Source organism: Falco naumanni, chromosome 5 (genome assembly GCF_017639655.2).
Source record: "Falco naumanni isolate bFalNau1 chromosome 5, bFalNau1.pat, whole genome shotgun sequence".
Lineage (NCBI taxonomy): Eukaryota > Metazoa > Chordata > Aves > Falconiformes > Falconidae > Falco > Falco naumanni.
In genome coordinates this window covers 68,716,595-68,738,617 of record NC_054058.1, presented here as the reverse complement: position 1 = coordinate 68,738,617, position 22,023 = coordinate 68,716,595, and the positions used below count along the sequence as shown (strand labels likewise).

The 22,023-nt window shown below is 43.2% G+C and overlaps 1 protein-coding gene and 1 long non-coding RNA gene across 4 annotated transcripts; one reads left to right on the top strand and one right to left on the bottom strand.

Annotated features, from left to right (window-relative positions):
- Positions 1 to 2,000: 2,000 nt before the first annotated feature.
- Positions 2,001 to 11,117, bottom strand: ECHDC3 (enoyl-CoA hydratase domain containing 3). The gene is made up of 5 exons (XM_040595551.1): positions 10,945 to 11,117; positions 10,701 to 10,822; positions 8,328 to 8,425; positions 5,094 to 5,294; positions 2,001 to 3,546 (listed from the first exon to the last, which is right to left on the bottom strand). Exons 1-5 carry the CDS (start codon positions 11,073 to 11,075, stop codon positions 3,217 to 3,219), a joined length of 882 nt encoding a protein of 293 aa, XP_040451485.1. The 5' UTR covers positions 11,076 to 11,117; the 3' UTR covers positions 2,001 to 3,216.
- A 7-nt stretch (positions 11,118 to 11,124) lies between these two features.
- Positions 11,125 to 18,329, top strand: LOC121088894. Of its 3 annotated transcripts, XR_005828047.1 has the most exons (8): positions 11,125 to 12,790; positions 12,969 to 13,123; positions 13,561 to 13,650; positions 13,879 to 14,363; positions 15,034 to 15,186; positions 16,126 to 16,348; positions 16,708 to 16,929; positions 17,384 to 18,329. It is a non-coding gene; the product is annotated as an uncharacterized LOC121088894 (long non-coding RNA). The 3 variants fall into 3 exon arrangements; XR_005828048.1 differs by having other exon boundaries at positions 16,756 to 18,329; XR_005828046.1 differs by having other exon boundaries at positions 16,708 to 18,329.
- Positions 18,330 to 22,023: the final 3,694 nt, after the last annotated feature.

The following is a 22,023-nucleotide window of genomic DNA, read 5'->3' as shown; positions in this document are numbered from 1 at the left end:
TGCAGCCCATTGCTGCTGCGTGGAAGGCAGGTTGATTGAACCTTGAGACCACTTCTCGTAACAGGGGGACAGCAACAAGGCTGACACCACCACCAATGGCCTTTGCTTGGTGGCTCTCATGCTTAGGTCATTCTGAATTAGACCTGCATCAACTGCATTGCATAGCACTTGCCCTGGGCTTCCTCTAGCTCTATGAAGGTGCTACTTCATGGCCCAAAGGCCCAAAGACGGAAGTGTTGACTTTTTGCTGTGGCAGTTTTTCACTTCAAAGTGCCCAAAATAAAGGCGGGCCTGCCGGCAGGGCAGTTTTTAGCATAATGCTAAGGATGCTCAGGAGTGTTAGGCAAGGCCTCTGGGTGTGGTATCAGGGCACTGTGAAGGGTTGAGCGAGCCAAAACTCATGTGGACTCATCCCTACTGCCTAGGAGTAATCAGTCCCTGGAGAGAACTGTGCCAGGACTTTCCTAGGTATCTGATTCACTCCAGAGTAGAACTAAGGAATGAACTAACATTCATACAAGACAGGGAACCAAGGACACAGGAGCAAACATGCCTTAAAACAATCCTTGATTCATGATACTTCCATATTTGGAGTTTTAGCAGCTGTAGGTAGGACTCATCTGATCTAACTTAAGACATCTAAGTCTGAGCTAAGTACTTTGGGCTACTTTTACTGTCAACAAATAAAAAAAGGCCCATCCATATAGTGATTCACCTGGTCTTTCTAAGATGCCTGTTTAAGGATAAAGCAGATGAGCCTACACAATTTGGCTAGGTGGAACTGTAGAAAAAATGTCTTTGCTGAGACACCATCCCATGATCAACATCGATCGATACCGAGGCTCATATATATTACTTGGCATCATCATCAATAATACATGCTCAGCAGATTTGCAGATGATGAGAAACCGGGGGAATGGCTGACACACCAAATGGCCTGGCTTCAATCCAGAAGAATAATCTAAGGAGAAACGCAAGTTTCTGCACCTGGGGAAGAACAACCCCAAGCACCAGTACATGCCAGGTGCTGCCTGGCAGGGCAGCAGTCCTGCTGAAACTGGCCTTACGGTGGATGCCCAACGGGACATGAGCCAACAGTGCACTCTCATCACAAATAAGACAAAATGCATACATACTGAGCGATACTGACTGGCTGAAACTGGCCAGCAGATACAGGGAATATTTTGTTCTCCTCAGCTCAGCACTCGTGAGGTTCTATTTGGAATACAGTCCGGTTGTGGCACAACCAGTACAAAAAGGATGTGGAGAAACTGCAATTGGTCCACTGGAGGGCTACCAAGCTGGTTAGAGAACATGACCTACAAAGAAAGTGGAGGAAGCTGAACGTGTTCAGTCTGGCACGGAAGAATCTATGCATGGTCTAACTGCAGCCTGTGACTGCTTGAAGAGAGTTACAAAGATAATGGAACTGAAATTTTCTCCATGTCAGATAATGTGACAAGGGGTACTGGCCAAAAAAATGCTGCTTCGAGGCTCAGACTGGACTTTAAGAAAAAATATTTCAGCGGAAGGTTTGCAAAGTGCTATAACAGATTACCCAGAAGAACAGCTGAATCCATGTTGTTGGAGGTTGTCAAGACCGTAAATCCATGGCTGAACTGCTGCAGTGTCAGTAAAAGCCCAGCTTTAAGTGCAAGGATGGGCTTTCCAATGAACACATCTAAAATGATGTGATAAACGGAAGACATACAGCCTGAAAATTACACCTGGGTCAAAACACTGCCAGGTGAAAATGTCAACTGACAGCCACAGGCAGTGGCTTTCACAGTGTGCCCTTTGTGAAACTAAACACTCCCAAGCCATGCTTGGCCTCACCGGAGTCAACAGCAAAGTTCTCCAGAGCTGGGACAAGTGCTTGAACTGATGGAAAACCAGGATGTGCTTGTTGCGGCCCAAAGGGAGCTGTTCCCTCCCCTTGGGACTAATGACCAAGTTCACGATCCCCTTGGACTGAATTAAGGTGAAATGACACCAGCCAACCAATTTTATGATTTATTAACACACAATAGAAGGCACGTGGGTAGATACAGTAACTCAATGGCAATTACTTAACTGAATAACTTAATTGGATAAGCAAGTTCCATGCCGCAAGTTTCTAAGAAGAAAGAGAGGAGGAGAGGGAGAGAGAGCTAGAAAAAGAGGAGAGAGATAAAAGAAAGAAATATCACCACCTGTGGATCCAGCTGCGTCCTGTTGGTCCTCTTCACTCTGGCTATCTTGGTGGTGGGTGTCCCACCCAAGCGGCTGACGGTACCATTTTTATACAGGCCAAGTCCCAAAATCTCCACCCGGTTCCAAGAAACTTGATGCATATGCATGGTGGGTGTGATGCTAGGTGAGAGTAGGTACGGCCTGGTTCCACACAGGCTCAGTGGATCTTGGGCGGTCACAGAGGGACTATTTTGGGGTTACATCATATGATTTTGGGGTGACACCAGACCAGACCCTTCCCAAGGCTGATGACTTAGTACCCTTGCACGTGTGCAGTTAGCTGTTTACAGGCACCAAAACCATGGGATGCAAGGGTGGAAAAAATACCACCTCAGTCCTGCCTCTGCAGGGCTGGAAACCACTGTCTTATTCTTTCTTGTGGTTATAACACCTGCTATGCACCCGAGTCAGCAAAGCTGGCACCTTTTGTACCAAGAAATGTTTAAGGCAAAATGTCCGTCTGCCACAGTGCTGAGAGAGACAAACATACAGTTCATAAGCAGATATAATCATACGGAGCAACAGACTACTGTTCCAGGCTTTTGTCTGTAACATCTAAACAGGATTGGAATCCATTATGATATATGTTCTACCATCACCTCTGGAACGTGTCCAAGCCCTTTAATTCTCTACTACTACTACTACAAAATGGAAATTCTCACCCAGAACTATGGGGACAGGTACTGAACAATGTGATCTGAGCTCTCTCAAAGTTCCTGCAATTCCCTAAGTAACCTGGGACATATTAAACTGATTTTTGCAGCACAGAATTCCTTCTAAAACCATAGATTAAATTCATTGCTGAAAAAAACCATTTTGTTTGATTTTTTCTTAAGATTTATTATATACTTAGAATAAATTTGTTGTGTGTTTGGCATATGTAAGAAGAGAAATCTAACTTTCAGTAAGAACAAAAATATAGTTCCCAAAGGCAACTGCATGAAGAATCACAAAGCACAGCTAAGGTTAGCTTAGAAACAAAATTCATTTCTTCTTATCCTGAGAGTGTGACCAGATGGGCTTACGTTTCTGAATAAAGGCTTCAATACCTTCCTGCCCATCTCTCAGAGTCAAATTGTCCATCATGACCTGAGTAGTCATTTTGTAAGCAGTATCAAGGTCCTGTGCCATCTGTCTGTAGAAGGTGGCTTTCCCCAGTGCCAGGACAGATTTGCTGCTTTCACATATCTTGCGAGAAATTTTCATGGTCTCTTCTTCCAGCCTGTCTTCAGGTACCACCTTGCTGACAAGCCCGTGCATTAATGCTTCTTGGGCAGAAAGAGGTTCACCCGTGAAAAGCATCTCTAGTGCCACCTGAACAAGAAAAAGTATTGTACTAAGTCAATTCATCCACCTTATTGCTTTGGTTTGTCTGGGGAATTTCAGCCTCCTCCTTCAAGTGCAAGTTACTCTTTTGATAAATGTAAGTTTTAAATCTTCTGGCCTCTTAAACTGTCAAGGAAGCGTTAAAGAGAGGGACTGGGTCGAAAGCTGACCTTTTTTCAAACCTGCCCACTGACCCCAGCTGTCCTAGGCTGACGCCCCTGGGATTCCTTTCAAAAGCTCACAGTCTCTAGTGACTGCAGGAGGAATTAAGAGAGAGATGGATCATCCACGATGTCAAATGACTGAACTTGGTATTTTAAGCTGGGCATATAATAATAAATAAAGTCTTTTTACATAAATGTGTAGTTTTTGAAAATACCTGCATTAGTTTTACATTTAGTAGGGTGTTTTTAAGTATGTCCTTCTTATAGCCACAGCTATTTCAGTCCTCTGCTGTTCCCAGCATCTTGTACTTGAGGTTTCATATTAAGAAGTCCCCCAAATAGTCAGTGACTATTCAATGCTATGTATCAATAACAGTTTTTTTCCATGACTCCTAATGCAATTGACCAATGCCCTGAATTGTAAGAGCTGATTATCTTCACTAGTGTCTTTGCTCTGGTAGCTACAAACAACGGTAACATTTCATTTTATAAAAGGTAAAACCAGTAATCATGAGAACTGTAGGGAATGTTCTTGCTACTTTGAAAAGTGGCAGAGAAAAGTATATCCCACACATTTTCAAAAGGTGATCACAACCCCCAGAAATACTAATTCAGAAACAGTTCTAACTGTATACTATAGCAGACTTGGGGAAAAAAAACCCCACAGACAAGCTAGATTTGAACAAGATGGCCTTACAGATGGGAAGTTTAAAGCTGAAGCTCTTAGCCAGCAATTGGACTTGTGCAGTTAAGACACTGCATCTCAGCAAAGCCCTGCTGGGCTTGAAGAGTCTGTCTGCATGAACCCAACTGGATCAGAACTTAAAATTTCTTTTCTCAGTTATGGAAGCTTTACAGATCATACTATTGTTTATGCAGTGAGACCTGTAGTCATAATCAATAGAAAATAAAGCAGGAAGAAAGTATAGGAGGGTTTTAGATGCTGTTTAAAGCATCTTGATGTACACCCAGGCGGGTCATGCTGGCTGTGAAACGTCACTGCCTGGCAAGAATTGATACCTCAGTGAGACTGATATCCTGAGCTTGCAGGGGTTTCCTCATTAGGGGAGAACATCATTGGCTAAAGCACAGAGCTGTCTGTTGGAAAGGAAAGGGATTGCTGAGCTGGTGTGCTGCTGGTATGAGTTCCTGCTGGTTGAAACTGCATCAACAGAAAGCTGCTTTCCCTAAACAGAGTTCATCCCTTTATTATTTTTTCCCAGTCCAAAGAATTATGAAGGTGTCTTTTGCAATGAAGTATTTTGCATGTTGTATTGCAGCAACATAAAGTTTAGGCAATGGAACTAAAACTCCTAACATGGGAACCTACTTCTTACAAAATTACAAAGAGCAGCTGGGAAGGAAGCCTACCTTTCTGGGAAGAGATCGTCCCAAGGCTACAGCTGGTGTGGAGCAAAACAGTCCAATGTTTACTCCAGGAGTAGCAAATTGAGATTTCTCACTTGCCACTGCGATGTCACAGCTTGCCACAAGCTGACAGCCTGCTGCTGTAGCCAAGCCATTTACTTTGGCAATCACTGGTACTGGAAGTTTCTGGATTAAAGTCATAACCTGCATACACAAAAGAAAGCAGTCAGTTAGCTTCTGAAATTTAAGCGGTAGCTGTTCTAAAACTTGCAATTGCTTCATGCACCTCATGTGCATTTTTCAGCTTTATTAATTGGAGTTTAGTAAAAGAAGCAAACTCTCTGCAAAACCTGTTCTAATGCACAAGACCACTGCCATCCCACGATACGCCCAGTTGTGTTTATGTAGCATGAGTTGGTCTTGCTAACTCCAGTGGAAATGGAAAACACAAGAATGAAAGGCAGAAACGCTTGTTATCCGATCTGCATGGAGCTTGGGGTCTCTGCACTGCAGCCTGTCTTGCTGGTTTCTGCATGATCTCAAGACTGGGTTAATTTCCCCCAAACACAAGCGCTGAATGTTTTTCTAGGCTTACTCTGCATTCCAGGGAGAGACTTACTTGCCAGGAAACAATTTTTCCTGTTTGTATTACACACAAGATGGGAAAACACGCTCATTCTCTCTCTCTCTCTCTCCCTGATAACTCTTGAAGGTTGGACATCCAACTTCAGATAGCTGAAATTAAGAAAGATTAATTTGTCCTAACATTTCTAATGCAGGTTGTCCTTCCATACAATCAGAATAAATGAACTCACCTAATTTTAATGCCTGAAGATACAGAATGCTAGTTAAATGACTGCAGTCATTATGTAGACCAAAAAAAAATAATATTTCACTTTAGCACGGTGTAGCAAGGTAACATTTTTTCATTTGCTACTTCAATTTCTCCAGTAGATGATGCCTAGCAAATTTTACATTGTAAATGTTACAATGTAAAATTACCTACATTCAGTTTTGAATTTGGTCAGTCTTTGTATCCATTCTTCTATCTTTCTTTAAAAACAAATTTTCAGTGGGTCTTGAGAAGCAGACAACAAAAGAGTAACAATATAGCATGTATGCAGACAAACAATTACAGAGTACTCGTGTGGCTATAAAAATTCAAAGTCAGCTGCTTCTCTGAAAAAACCCACCCCTGGTACTTATGGTTCTGTATTTGAAAAACCTCTGGAGAAGTGATATTCTCAGCTGTCTCAATCTTGTATGTGGCAAGTACTTAGTTCTTGGATACTGCATTATAGTATTGCTAACACTGCCATATGCATGGGGCAACAGAGGTGTAGCAGTTGAGATGATCTGCTTAGGACTAACAGTCATAGACAGATGTAGAATACAAGGTTCCTGAAAAGTAGTCCAACACTCTGGACCCCCTAGTCCACAACACTGTAGGCATGTCATTTAGGCTAAGATCTGTCCAACTTAAGTATTGAAATTTAGGAAGATACAATCCCATTTTGGAAGCCCTCAAAAGCACCTTTCTCTCTCTATTGACCCCAAAAAAGCAAAAATCAATTATTCTACCCAACAGCTAAAACTAAAAGTTAGATATTAGTTAGGATCCTAAATAAAGCCTAAATTACTACCTTTATTTATGTTTGCCTGTAAAGTGCCATTGTTATTTAACAGTAAGACAACAGTGAATTGTGATTTATGAGAAACCTAAATCCATTTAGGATACTCAGGTAGAAAGTTTAAAGCACTTATCACTACCACGAACATCAGAAAAAGGATCACTTCAAGTGTCCTTTCATCTCTCATATTTAATTTCTTCCTGAACTTGCTTTGCCAGTTTCACAGAAGCATTTAGGGTGGCAGTGACCTCTTGAGATCATGAGTCCAACCCTCCTACTCAAGCAAGCTTTGGTACAGCAGGTTGTCCAGGACGGTCTCCAACTGGATTTTGAGTATCTCCCTATCTCTGAATTTCATGGTCTTAGGAATATTCATCTGAAATTGATACACCATTTATTATTTATCATAATGGTCCCTTACTAAACTTACTACTCAGTAGCGCACCATACTCACAAAGAAAGCTAGGCTTGTTTTTAACTCAAAATGCTGACATTTTTGGCTATTTCTCTTTACTAACCAAGGTTAAGCTTGCTATACTATTAATTAATCCTGAACATAGGTACAGTGCTAGATACACATACAGGACAATGTAAACTCTTATGGTCCTTAAAGTGAGGAGTTTACCAGCTCTTGATTTCATGCCATATGGAATAAGTTTCACATTTTTTTCTGCCTAATCTTTCCTGTTCTGTGACTTGGAAGCTGCATGGTTCAGTTTTCCACTGACAACATACTGGTATTCTGCCCTGCAACTGAAAAATTGATGTTAAGCTACTGGCAGCTAAACTATTGGACCTTGGCTCCTTTCTGATGAAGGGACTAACCTGTCATTCAGTCATATTTGTACTTACTTCTTTGTGATCAACATACCAAGATGAAATCCCCGCAAAGCTGCCAGGAGAATTTCTTCGTATTACACTGAAGGCCCTTCAGCTGTAACTTTCACACAGGGTTTTTACAGCATTTACTAAATATGTGCTTGACAATGTGTATAAGATCATTATTACGGGGGGAACTAGAACAAAAGGTTTCAAATTACTTCCTGTGGTCACACTGAGCATGATTAGGGGTCAGATTCTACTGCTGTTACAATCAAATCGGGGTTTGACATTCCCTGCAAAGGCTCCAGGATTCACTTTAACTTCCTGACAAGTTCTTGTCTGGTTGGCTGACTGGGCAACCAGTGAGTCAGACCTTATTTTCACGTTGTTTACTTGATGTTTAAGATGGTCTTGAGTTACCAGCTAGAACATTTGATCACAAGTGATTTGAAAATGGTTATCCCTGGACTTCTAGGAAAGACACTGTCCAAACAGCTGCAAGGAACACTGGCTAAACTAAGGAACGTGCCATGACTGTACCTATCACAGGAGACATGCACATTGGCATTCTAGCCCTTCTACTAGCATGTGGAGAAAACCACGGAAAATATAATTTCACCAGGATCAGGTATTAAAATGACAGAGTGGCAAAAAGCAAGGAATGGGGAGCAACAGCATGTGCTTTAGATAGCAAGATGAGCAATGCTGTCCCTCCTTAAACCAGTATCATTGCTTGCCTTCAATACCAGGCAAAAGGGGGTGGCACATAAGAACATCTGCTTACCTCTGCACATATTTCAAATACTTGAGAATGATGCTTCACATCATCTTCACTTGACAGTTCCTTTAAATCATGGCCGGAACAAAACACATGTCCTTCAGCTGCAAAGAATTTCAGGAAGTCAGTCTGAATTAATCGAGAAACCAGGGGTAGCAGCATACCAATGCCCCCCTAAAGGTATGTCAATGAGATGTCAATGGTCAGAAAGGAGCTTGGGGAGGGAGTTTTACAGAGTTCCAAAATACTGCCTTCTGGGTTTTATAACAACTTTAAATCGCCATAATGCAACATTTAACCGCAATAACAGCCATAAACATTTTTAAAGGCCTAGTTTTACTTGTATTCCAAGTTACTTCTGCTAAAAATAAAGCACTTCACACCTCTGAGCCCCGTTTCTGTAAGGATACTGTTCTAAACAGCTCCTTGGTACAATGTAAACTGGGCAGCTGGAGCAAGGGTGGAGTGCTCTGGTCTCAGATTAATAAATACAGTTAGTCCCCATTTATTGTACCCAGCATTAATGATTAACTTTTACTAAATAAGCATGAAGATTTTTGTGTCACGGCATTCAAGGCCACGTGGAAAGAAAAAAAAAAAAAAAAGTTGTTCTGCTAGAGCAGAACCAAAAGGGTTGTTGGGGTATCTTTTCTTCCACTGCTAAAACTGTCATCTAGTGAACCCCAAAAAGCATGTCCAGTGTTTGGGCAGCAAAAAGCAGGTTTCTGTGGACCGAAGCTTTAGATTTGCTTGCCTCCAGTGGCAGCTAAAATCAAAACACCCTTCACAGGTTTGCTATCTTTACAAGTTTTCCTTTGTCATGAGGATATCTGCCATATGAATAAACTAATTTGATGCTTTTGAATCCTTCAGAACTTCTCAGGTATTTGTATGGATGTGAGATTTCCAGCTACAACTATGCAGACACAACCTTACCTATGCATTTGTTTCTTACGGATCATATTATTGTGACACAGTCTATCCAGAAATAACCACACAATTAACATCAGTCAGCTCATGGGATCAGCAATATGTATCTGGAAACTAATCACTTCTGCATTTGTGCGTCACTGAAGAAGAAAACACTACAAAGTCTGTGTTAAAGACTCAAAGCATTCCCTGAAAAGTCTTTTATTATCTTGAGATTTCTTCATTTGCATTCCATTCAGCAAGGGAATTAAAAATCAACAGGAACGTGCAATTTCTTTCTAAGTAGAAAACCTGAACAAATTCAATTGTGCTTGTGAACTCCCAGACTAGGCTACTCACAAAGAAGAACCTGAAGTGTTTCACAAAATGCGTAACTGCTCTTTGAAACATTGAATAGGTATATTTAAACTCACCCCTGTGAAGTTAGCTTACTTCCTCCCTCCTGTGTCTGTGCACTAACACACAGTGTTTTCCTCTGTGTACAGGAAACAGCAACATCCTAAATTAATAAACCTATTTCTCCAAGATGTTTGAGAGGGTGGCAGGGAAAGATTATCTTAAAATTGCAAAGTGAAAAAAGGTGGCTTAAGAACAGCTCAGGCTCAAGTTTCACTATCTTTAATAACTCTGCAGGTTAATATCTAAATGGAAGAAAACTGTACTAGGCTGTGAGAGACAGTATTTTACAACTGTAGGTTATGGGTGACTGCAGTATCAATATTATGGTTTCTCCTGCATTGGAGAGTTTTTTGAAAACATTTTTGACAAACCAGTGGCAAAGATACGAGGCTGATCCTGGCTTACAGCAGAGGAACAGAGCACATAATTTGAATAAACCTTGTGAACCCTGTTTGCTACCATCAATACCTGCCACCAAAGGCAACAAGTGTCATACGAGATCAGCATGTCCCAGCACAAAACCCCCTATTTGGGAATGTTAGTTTTTTAGTTTGACAACCTAGCTTTTATTCTGTTTAAAGTATTATTTACATATAGTTTTAAACCCAAATCTACCAAACATTTTTACAAAAGGAAAAAGCTCATCAACTCTGAAAACACATTGTTTGTGTGTAAACTGGCTGAAATACTGACACGTTGGAACATGTTTCTACAGTGTTTCTTCTTAGACACGTTAACTATCAACAAATATATAATAAAAACCAAGTTAATGTGGTGTTCAAGAATAAGGAATTAAGTATGTGAGGGTGGAAACTGGGACGAATATAGAAGAACAGGGTGAATATAGAAGAACAAGGACTGAAGGGCGAAGGCACCGGCAGGATACGCTGCCTGTTCCTGGGCTGCTGCACGGACAGCAACACACAAGTACCTTCCGTCCCGTTTTCTGCAATTCTGTGAGCGATTTCGGTTTGAACTCTCAACTATCCCGTTTCTGCCCCCTCCCTCTCTCTCCGCTTCTCTCCCGCCGGCCTGAAATGGCGGCAGTACCTGAAATGATGATAACTCGGAGGTCTCTGCCCTTGGCGTCGTGCAGCAGGTCCTCCCTGAGGGACTGCAGCATGGCGAGGGACAGGGCGTTTCTCTTCCGCGGGTTGTTCAAGACAATGTGTCTGCAGAAGCCGTTAAACACAGCAGGGTTACTACAAAGTGTAACGCTGACCAGAGCCGGAGGGCCCGGCCCGCAGCAGTGCCTCCCCCGGCCCGGCCCGGCCCGGCCCGGCCGCCGCCTCACCGGACGCCCTCCGCCTGCCGCCGGACCGTCAGCTTCTCCGGCGGGGGGGGCAGCCCGGCTCCCGCGGCCGCGGCGCCGCTGAAGGCAGCAGCCATGGGCCTCCGCAGTCGCCACAGCCGGGTGGCGGCCATGGCTGCGGGGAGCGCCTCGCTACCCACCCCGAGGGCGGGCACCTCCTACCGACCCCGAGGGCGGCCCGCCCGCCCGGCGCGGGGACGGCCCCTGTCGGCTGCCGGGGCGGCGAGTGCTGCCGGGCCCGGGACGGAGCGGCGAGGCTGCCCGCGTTTCCCCGCCGTGGGGGCTGTAGCACTAATGAGGCCGCCCGGGACCTCCTGCTCTGGAAGGGTGGGAAGGGGGCGGTCAGTCATGCGGGTGCTAGGAAGTGTCGGAGGCCTGCTAGGGAACGGTGACTTGTGCTGTAACGTCGCCAGATTCCACGGAGCGGTCGCATCGGTGACCACGGGGTGGAGGTGAGGGCTGCGCTGAGAAAACTTGTTGGTGTCACTAAGCTGGGATTTATCCTCAGCAGAGAGGACAGCTGTGTCATGCAGAGAGAACAAGATCACTCGGGGGCTGATGGTAACTCTCTGGGATGAAATTCCGTACTATAGGCTCTGGGGTCTGCCGTGGTGTAACCCCGCCGGTAACCAAGCACCGCTACTCGCCCGCTCCCCCTCACCCGGCGATGGGAAGGGCAGCCAGGAGTGTAAACACGAGGACTGAGAGAAGAACAATGTAATAATTGACCGTTCCCTCAGCTCACAAAGCAGGTAGCCCAAGACCTGCTGCTGCTGCAGCAGGTCCCTGGTGGCCAAGGGCCAGTGAGGGCTAGGAACGGAACTCCTGCCTGGTGCCTTCCCTGCAGGAGCAGAGGCCAGACTTTCCCATCTGCGGGCAAGTGCCTCTGGTGGAGCTGGGGTAGCCATGTGAGTGACACAACAAAACTTGGGCTATCTGCTTTCTGAGTTGACAAAACAGATCCCTCACTTTTGTGTGCCCCCGGAGCCCAAATGCACATTGGAAACATCCAGACACTGCTCCTGAAAAGAAGGTGTCAGGAAGGAATTCTCTTGCTGGTTCTCACCCTGTCCTGGAAGCCATGGAAGTCACACAAGAAAACTTGGGCTACCTGCTTGCTGAGCCAAGAAAATGGTCCCCTCACTTTCTCACTCTACTGGAAACCCAAATGCACTTTGGAAATGTCCAGTCACTGCTCCCGCAGAGAAAATGCCAAGAAGGAATTTTCTTGCTGGCACTCACCTTGCCATGGTTCCCATGGAAGTGCCTCAACAAAACTTGGGCTATCTGCTTTCAGAGCCAATGAAATAGTCCCCTAAATTTTGAATTCTACTCAAACCCAAACACATGTTGGAAATGTTCAACCAGTGCTTCCCTGGAGAAGGTGCCTAGAAGGAATTCTGTTGCTGCTTCTAGCCTTGCCTTTGTACCCATGGTAGTGACTCAACAAAAATTGAGCTATCTACTTTCTCAACCAAGAAAACCATCACCCCATATTTTTGCACTCTCCCAGAGCCCAAATGCACATTGGAAATGTCCAGCCATTGCTCCCCCAGAATAGGTGCCAGGAAGGAATTTTCCTTCCTGACACCTTCTCTTTAGGAGGTACTCTTCAGAATATTCTTCAGAAGAGGATTTGGCAGTTCCTGCACTGGAGGAGGGTACGGGGAGGTCCTGTGCCCTCCAAGAGCAGCAGTGACAATGAGGGAGGTGAGCTCCAGCCACAGGGCCAGGAGCAGCTGTAGCATGTGGCTGCCATTGGCAACTTGGCCCCAGGGCAGCCGTGGGTGAAGGAGCTCAACACCAACCGCTGCGACAAGGATGACAGGTAATGGAGCACCAGCAGATGGGTGTTTTTTGGGAAACCTCTGGGCTGTGTTCCTCCCCTGGGGCTTTGTGCTTGTGGCTGTTCTCAAGGGAGGTAAATCTGGCAAGGGCAGATAATAACAGGCTGTTACCTTGCTGTCAGCTGTGCTTACAACTGGTTGTGCTTTCTGTCTTTGCAGGCACAGTCCCACAGCACAGCCTGTGAACCCCAGGGAGCAGAAAAACAAGGGAGAAGCTGCTCCAGGCTGTGCAAAAGGGGTGCCAGCATCCAGTGCTGTCTATGGGGCAGGAGCTGCTGGGGTTACACGGTGTACACCTGCTCTGGGGAGAGCAGGTAAGACTCTCCAGTGCAGAGGAGGTGATGGGGAAAAGACCTGTCACCTGCCCTTCTGATGGGGTGCCCTGGAGAGAGGATGTTTGGAAATGATGATGTGGTGTTGCTCATGATGCAGGAAAAAATCACACTGCCAGCATTGTCCCTGGGAAGCAGAATTCTTAGGACACTGATTCCCTTTTGGCTAGTTTCTGATCAGTTTGAGGGATCTCCCTGGCATGTGGAAAAGGTGTGTGCGCTAGAGGAAGTGAATTTTCAAGCAGGAAAATTGATGCATTTTGAATCCATGTTTTGATACGTCGCTTGAATTTCATGGGTTTGGGGTGTGTTTTTGTGCTAACATTGTCTCTGGAAGCATGATGGTTCAGAAAGCACTCCAGGCACCAAGGAGTTGTATTAGCTCACTCTGGTTCCAAAAATATGTGGTTTTAATGCAGATGAGCCTGCAGTATAATTGGAGCCTGCCATCCGCAAGTCCCCCGCAGCTGAAGAAGCCATCAAGGAGAGCAAAAGCTCTGGGGGGGGAGGTAAGTAAACCCAAAGATTTTTAACTGAGAGTCTTCGTTATAGGATTAACTTGCATGTGAATGCCAAATAAGACTTTTCCATGAATAACATCTAATGCAGAGATGTTGAAAATTCTTTTATCAAAATCTGATGTCAAGTTGGTGACAGTCCTCTTCTGCTTTTATGTTATGCTGTCACTATCTCCTGTTTTGAGTGGATTCTAAGTTTTGTCAATTTCTATTCTTCAGCTTCAAACAGGCAGAAAACGGCACAGCCCAAATGCCAACAGCAGGATCTGAGTCATCCTTTTCCCACCTGAGTTCTGGAAGTCATTGGACACTAGAAAGTGTTTATGTGGAGATGTCAGGGAGCATATGAGCAATGGCTTCAAGTGCAAGAAAAGGTCAAAGAGGACATCACTGAGACGTGAGAAACAAAAAGCACTTTGTCTAAGCAACTGAGCAAAGCCAAAATGAAAGCTGACAAGCTGGAAAACAAAGTGGACCAACTGAAAAAAGCCCTCTGAGCAAAGACATTAGCTTTAGACATCTCAGAAAGAAATTTATGTTGGGCTCAGAGGCTGGCAGAGGAGTGGCATACTCTCTACCTTGAGGAAACTGAGGACCAAGAAGATGCCATCAAGAAGACAGAAGGGCTGCAGAAACAACTGGTCCAGCTCCAGCTCTGTCACCATCTGGGAGACATGCAGAAGACGACTGCCCGAGAATGGATGGTAAGTGATGCCTTTACAAGTGAGGTGACAAAGAAAAAAAAGACGTGAGGTGAGCACTGATCAGGAATGATGTAAAGAAGCGCACTTCTCAAGGCTATCTGACACTCCTAAAAATCCACAGGTATAAGGTACGTGTGTGGGAGTCCATCAGTCAAGTTGGTTCTGCTTGGTCCTGGTTTTGTTGGAATTACGGAAAGTTCTGGCAAGCCTTGAGATGAGCTTATAGACACGTGTACATACAAATGCTTAGGCATGCCCTGGTTTTTGTTTGCATAGCACAAGAATAGCGTAAAGGATATGCATGGAGTTGGCTTTAGAAAGCCTTGCCTCTGATCACTGGGGAAAGGGCTGCAATCCAGCTATGGCTCTTGCATTGGCATCTGATGGGATTTGGGCAAACGAGCAAAACCCCACAAAGGCACAGCCTCAGCATCTTCTGAGAGTAATGTGCTGGGAAACAGAAATCTTAATTAAGAGATGATGTCTCTTTAGTTGTCTTCACTTGCCATTGATGGTTAGAGATGAGCAGCTGTGCAGATGCCATCTTCTTCCAGAGGATGAGATTTCTTTGCACCTAGAGAACTGATCTCGCTATATTAACAAGTAATTGAGAATACAGACTTTGGCTTCTTACTTTTTCCTTCATACTCCTGTGACATTGTTTCCCTAGAGAACTGTGAGAGCACTGCAAGGATTCTTTGCTGACACTTTTGCAAAGCAGTGGATGGCAGAAACTTCACTGAAAGCTTCTACACACCAACATGATTACCTGAGGAAAGAAAACTCCTGCCTGCAAGAGGACTTGAACAAGGCTAAGGCCAAGGTAAAACAAAGTCTGTGAATGTGTTAAAATATATGAAGCTGTTCTTTTCCTTCAGTGACCAGAAGAGAAGAAAATATTATGGAAACAAAGACAGGAGAGATTTCTTTGAGGATGTTATGAGCTTCAACATCACTAACAACTGTTTTCCAGACTAGAGGGGTCTTTTAGCTCCTTTCTCCTCCCTGCCTATCCCTCTGTCACCTAGAAAAACTCAGCCAGCTCTTCACAGAGCTCGTTTTGAGGCTGAGGGGGAAAGCAGTGGCTTGGCAGCAACATCCGGGTGGAAGCAACTTTTGAGAATCGCTTCTGTTCCAACACCGTCGGAAAGTTGTGGCCATGATGTGACATCGCAAGCTGCATGCTCCCACATGTCACTGGGTTGGAATGCTTTCTTTGCTAAGTTTTTCTCCTCTCGGTCTCTGCAGAAAGATGGTGTCTAGTTCCCTTACAGCGGTGTTTTGGGGGAAGGAAAGTACCTTTCTGTTTGCTTTCACCTCATAAGCCAGGCTTCACCCTCCCTCTGAGTAAGGCCTCGAGGCTCTTGTCTCTTCCCCCACACTGTCTGCCCCAGGCAGGCATTAGTATAGGGCTGAGCCTGTGGGAAGGGATGGGGCAGAACAGGAGTGCCATGGAAGCAAAGTGAAATGCAGTGAATGCAATGGCATGCAAAAGAGTGTCTTCCCAGGTGTGGACACTGTATGATGCTGTAGGAGTCAGGTGCCTTTGCTGTAGTGCCTCTTTGGAAAGGAGGGAAGGGTGGAAGCTGGAGTTGTCTTCTCAGCAAGGGCTTGAAAGGCATACTTTTCTTCAAAAAACCAGGTGGCTTTTCCCTGGCTTGAAATACAAACTTGGTGGCTTACAGCTGTGACCCTGATCTGTACATTTGAGTTGCACAGGGATATTTGATCCCCTTGTTAAATGCAGATTGCTTTTTCCCAGCATACAGATGCATGAACTCTCCTCGCAGCTGGAATTGGAGTCCCAAAAATCTCTGCAGCTCAAGGCTACAAATCAGCAGCTGTGAGGGCTGGGGCCTCTTCTGTCACATCACTTGGTGACTCCTGGGGTGGATCATAGCACAACAGTGCTTTATGGGAAACAGTGTGAGCAGCCAGTGCAAGAAGAAATGAGAGAGAAGCAATATTCCAGTCTGCCCTTGCAGGTCAGTTGATGTACTGATTTTTATCTGTAGTTGGCACAGCATTGCGTTCATTTGTGTCAGTGGTTGTGGCTTTTAGGTGTTTTGTCTTGGGCATCTAGTTCTCTTTGTTAGTGCTGTGGGTTTGGCTTTTCTGCAGGAAAGCTGGGGAGATGCAAAAGGCTGTATCAAAGGGCTTCTGCATACATCGTGGAGCCTGTGTGCATGAAAAATGTGAGCCTTTTCCTCACCCGTGCTTATAGAACATTGTAGGCTGTTTAATACCAGCTTTCACATAAAAACAGCAGAAAGAGCATTTTTTTTGAGAGGAGTGGGCATGGTCTTTTTCTTCCTGTTTCTTCAAGTTGCATCACCTGCTTTAGACACAGGCAGCCACTCCAGAGATCAGCATCACTGACAACCTCTTGCAGAAAACAGCTGGAACAGAGAATTAAAGCTCTGGAATTGGACCTGAAGAGAGCACGGAGCATGTAGGAGGACAGTGCACCGCCACCGGCATGTGTGCAGGCAGATGGAAAAAGCTGCAAAAAGTGTTGCTTGGTGGACCTGGAAATTAGAAGATGTCTCACAAAGACGTTAGAAAAGTAAGTCCAAACATTTTCTTTTTTTCCCCACACAAGACCATATGACCCTTTTCATCATGGTTTTTCCATCCCACATCCCTTTCTTGGATCTGATCAACATGATCTATGCACCTTCAGGTCAGCATGCTTCTCAAAAGAGTATGCCTCAGGCTCTCCCATTAGGGAGGCTGCTTTTAATTTCTTTTTATTGACCCTGCAGTAACAAAATGAACCACGACTGTCTGCAGGACGTTTTAGTTAGTTTCCTTTTAGCAGTTTTCTGCAGCCATCTCCTCTTCATGCACATATGGAGGAAAACAGAGGAGCTTCAATTTTGCTGCTGTTATCCTCCAACTTAGGATAGACACACTTGAAAATGCCTGATTTCTGAGCTGAATGAACTACCCCGGCATGTTCTCAGCTATGTTGGAGGGCCTTAGACACACATACAAACGTATGGCCTCTGCTTCCGCAGGGAAGGCACCAGGATGGAGTTCTGCTGCTGGCTCTCACCAACCCCTGGGTGCCATGGACCTGACACAACAGGGCTTGGGAATGCCAGAAGGAAGCAACCTGGTTTTATCAAACTGAAACAATGCATCTGCCATAGTCCTAAGCACTACGAGAAGGCTCTGTTTTTCATCTTCAGAAAGCATTACATCCTCAATATATAATGAAAACATGTGAAACTTGGAGGATTCCCATGCTTTAACAAACATAGGAAGGTATGAAAACAAAAAGCAGATGGACTTTTTCATTATGGGACTAGACTTAAAAAAGGAAAAAGGACATCTGAGATATGTCTGGAGAAAAAGATCAAAAGTGAAGTTTTTAGACTCTAGAAATCCTAGTTTTATGAATTAATATTTAATAACCTGAAAGTTCATCCATTATTAAGAATCTTAGTGGGGAAATAAGTTAAAAAATCTAATATGTAAACGTTATTCCACCTTGCTATATAAAAGGGAGATTAGCTTGCTTTCTTGAAACATGTGAATAAGACTTATCACAATCTGGAAATTTCTGTCCTACAACCTGACAGTTTGTCCCTGTTAGTAGCTCTTAAGGTTCACTCCTAAATTTATTTTTCCTGCAGAAAAAATTGGGAAATTAAATGTTGTGTATTCCAACCATTTAAAGATTGCAAAATAAAGAAGGAAACAAAAAAAAAGGGTGTGAAAATAAATGCGAAACCAGGTCTCTAGTGCTGAGTCCTTTAAAATTGTTCAGTCCACACACATTTAAGGAGGAAGATCAGAGGGTGGCTCAATGTGTGAATCACGTTGAGCACACCTGTCTTTAACAAACTGGGTTCATCCATCTGCAGATATCCGTATCCATATGAAGATATATGTGACTGAAGATTACTTTATATATGGCACTTGCATCTGAGTTTAGGACTTTTCTGGAAGCACACAGAAGGTTGGGAGGCGAGGTGAGGCACCACTGCCTCTGCTGGCAGCTCCACAGGCGCCACCGGTACCACCTCACAGGCCCCCTAGGACCTTCATGTCCCTGCCCTTATGCTCTCCTGGACATGGCCCCATACATGGCCCCATACATGGCCCCACGGCCATGACCTGTTGCAGCGCAAGCAAGCTATCAGACTGCAACAAGGCTTTACAGTCAGCCAGATTCTGTTTCACCTTCCTCCAGAGGAGGCGAGGCGGGGCTCAGCAGGGCTCCTCCTCTACCCAGCTCCTACCAACTCACTCCTCCTCTACCCAACTCCCCTCTCCCACCATCCTCAGTGCTATTTAACTACTTAGCAGGAACGAGCTACAGCTGCACCTTATCCATGTCAATCAACCCACTGCCTTGGAGGCAAGGTCACAGCTGCACGTTATCAGTTCTGATCAACCCACTGCCTTCAGTCCTCTACAGATGGGTACTGTCACCCTGGGTAAAGCAGGGTGTATATGCGCACGTGTATGCATGAGAACTGTTTGGGAATGGTTAGTAAAGGGTGTTTAGAAATTTGCAGGTATGTGTCAGTGTTGCAAGTGTCCAGAATTTTTGTTTACATTTTGAATTTTTGTTTTTCTCATAAGTATGTAGTTCTCTAACTACTATGGGCTGTTAATAAATCAATACAACTATTCAGTCCTGAAGGATTCAAGGATGTGAACTGAAAGGTTTGGGTTTGTTTTTTTTCTCTGCAAGAACTACCTCTACAGCCCAGAGCCACCGGGGATGGCAGTGCAGTACTGAATCCTCCAGTTGCCTGTGCTGTGGAGCACTGGTCTAAACACATACATATTCAAGAAAATTTTTTAGAGTAAAGCTTATTTTAAAGAAAACAGCAATCTTCCCTTCACTTTTGAAAGAAAAGTAGGTACACACTAGTAGAATAATACTGTAGACTTTGAATCCTGAATGAATTTGAGCATACAATCCTATCTCAACATGACAGGTTTTACCTTTTGCCAATATCCAGCTCTAGCTTCCCACACATGAGCCAGGCTTTTTTAGCTTCAGTTCTGAGGCATTCACTTCTTTCCATGAAAAACTTGACACATAATGCATTGATCTGCCTTGCACTGTGGAGATAAACTTTTCAGTGGTTAGAACCCATCATTTCCAGCCCTACTTGTCTTATGTATACCCAAAGTTAGCAGAGTAACAGGAAATTGTTATATTTCTCAAGATCTAGAACAGCTTTAAACTGGACATTTTTCCTCTTTTTTTCATTGTAGTAACTTGGTCGTTCCTATTTTTGTTCTGTGTACATTTTATTTGTATTCCATTTCCAACAGACTTTCTATAAGTTTATATTAAACATTTGTGCTGAGTAGCAAGAATGATGTGAGCAAGATCTGCCTCAAGAAAGTAAAATTTAGCTTTTGATAGAAGCAATGTATCTAAGGCATTTCAAAAATATAGATGAAATGTCTGGGAAGTTCAAAAACATTGTTACCAAATATTACCTACTGTTTTTCACGTGCTTAGAAAAAAAGGCATGCTGAATTGACCTTTAATCGATTGAATTGAACTTCAGTCAAGTCAGCTAAATATTGCCTACACAGAGAAAAAGAGAAAGACAAATCTTAAAATTATGCTCAATTAAAAATAGAGGTCTCTTATTTATATTTTCATTTTATAATGTAAGTGCTACTTTAATGGTATGCCAAGTCTTTCCCAGGCACTTAAAGTGTGTACTTGAACTACACTTTATTTTTCATATATTTTGAGAAATAATTCTCCCTTCAGGTTAATAAGTGTCTGACAAACTGTTACACACAAAAGTTCACACTTTTTATTTTTACAAGAGCTTCTAGCAAAGCACCAAAAAATATAAAGAACTTTGGGTGAAAATAATCCATGAGTACTGTCTAAGTCTGAATATCCAATTGCACATAGGTCAATAGCAAGGGAAAAATGTATTGCTTGAGCTCTATTATTAAAATTTCTGTTTCTAAGCATTAAATAGTTGGTCCTCATGGATTTTTCCAGCCTAAATGCAAAGCCTGCCTGAAGGAGAGAAGTTAGAGTAATGCAGAAAACTAAAAAACTGTTTCCTCAACTGTGCAAGATTGCAAAAACTATCTTCTTTCTAAAATCTGCTTCACAAAGATTTTTCTTGTTTATGATACAATTGAGAGTCCATATGAAGAGCTTATTGATCCTGCCATTGGGAAAAATTCAATGAACAGACATTCAGCTCTTCACAATTTACCATGCTTAATGCAACTAAGCATGTTATTTTTAACTGGTTCATGAGCTGTATTGCATGAAATTGTTTAGCAGTATTTCTGTCCACTGTTGAGATATCCATCCTAAGATAGGGGATCCTCAAATAAAATTTTGGTCTTGACTGGTCAACAATTGAAGCCAAAATTTCACCTACAGTTTGGGAAGTGTCATTTTATATTAATGGCAGACTTATACATATGCTCTGATTTTAATTCTGAATCCAAGCTTTAATACTTGTTAAGCAAAAGAAATACATAGATTATTTTCTTGAGTCTCATAAAAACTGTTGATACATAAACTAGCACTGCCCAGATGATTTATGACTGCCTGGGAAAGGTGGGTGTTTGGTTTGGTTGTTTTCTTGTGTAAATAACACACGATTAAAAAAAAAAAAAAAAAAAAAGAAAAATGTATGTAGTTGGTGAAGAGGGACAGGAATATTGTTTGAGGTCCATCTTTTTTTTTTGTTATATGGTATACAATACAAAGAAAAAATAATATAGATTATACTGCATTATTTTAGTGTAATCAATGGAAAAAAAAAAAAGGTGTGAAAAGGAAGAATCTAAAGATAACATTCCCCCAAAAGACTGAAGCAAGGTTTTTTCTCTTTAATCATACTTTTAATCAGTTTTACTTTCTGAAAGATACAATCTCAAAATCTGTGTACCTATGCGAAAGTGAGTATTTTTGAAGAATCATCATTTTCTGACAGGAAAAGAATTATCTTTGACCTTATCTTTGTGTCATTTTAACCCCAGACACGTCTATCATGCTCACAGTAGTTTTCACCTGCTCATACCATGTTTTACCTATCTTTTCTTCCTTCAGCCTGAGTATTCCTGTTGGTAGGGCTAATGTTTCACATCTCTTGGATCATGGAGGCCTGTCAGAGCATCACTGGTGAAAAACCTTCACTTTGATCAGTCCTTCACCTCTGTGTAGACATCTCCATGTTGTCAGTCTGACTGCCCCTTGTTTTCTCGACATCTGACCACATACCAACTTTTAACCTCAAATTACAGTGACAGTGTGTAATGACTCAAAGCAGGGTTTTCCCTTCTGCAGCGGTTACTTTTCACCACTCTTGATGCTTAGCAATAGCTTGTCTGCACCTAGCTTTTTTTTTTTTTTTTTTCCACAGAATACTTGAAACAAGTATACAAAAGGACTGCCTGAGCAGCAATTTTTAGCAGAAAAAAAACTTATTTACAGAAAGCTCTGTTGTTAGTTAATTACACCTATTTATACAACAAGTTTTCTGAAGAGTAAAAAAGTAAACAAGATGAAAAAACCCAGAAACTTTCAGTTGCACTAGCAGGGAAATTTCCTGAAGTCCTCAGTTAGTGTAGGTAACCTAGATGTTTCCTTAGTTACAACGTTACCAAGATCATGACACACTTTTCCGCTATTCTCATGAAG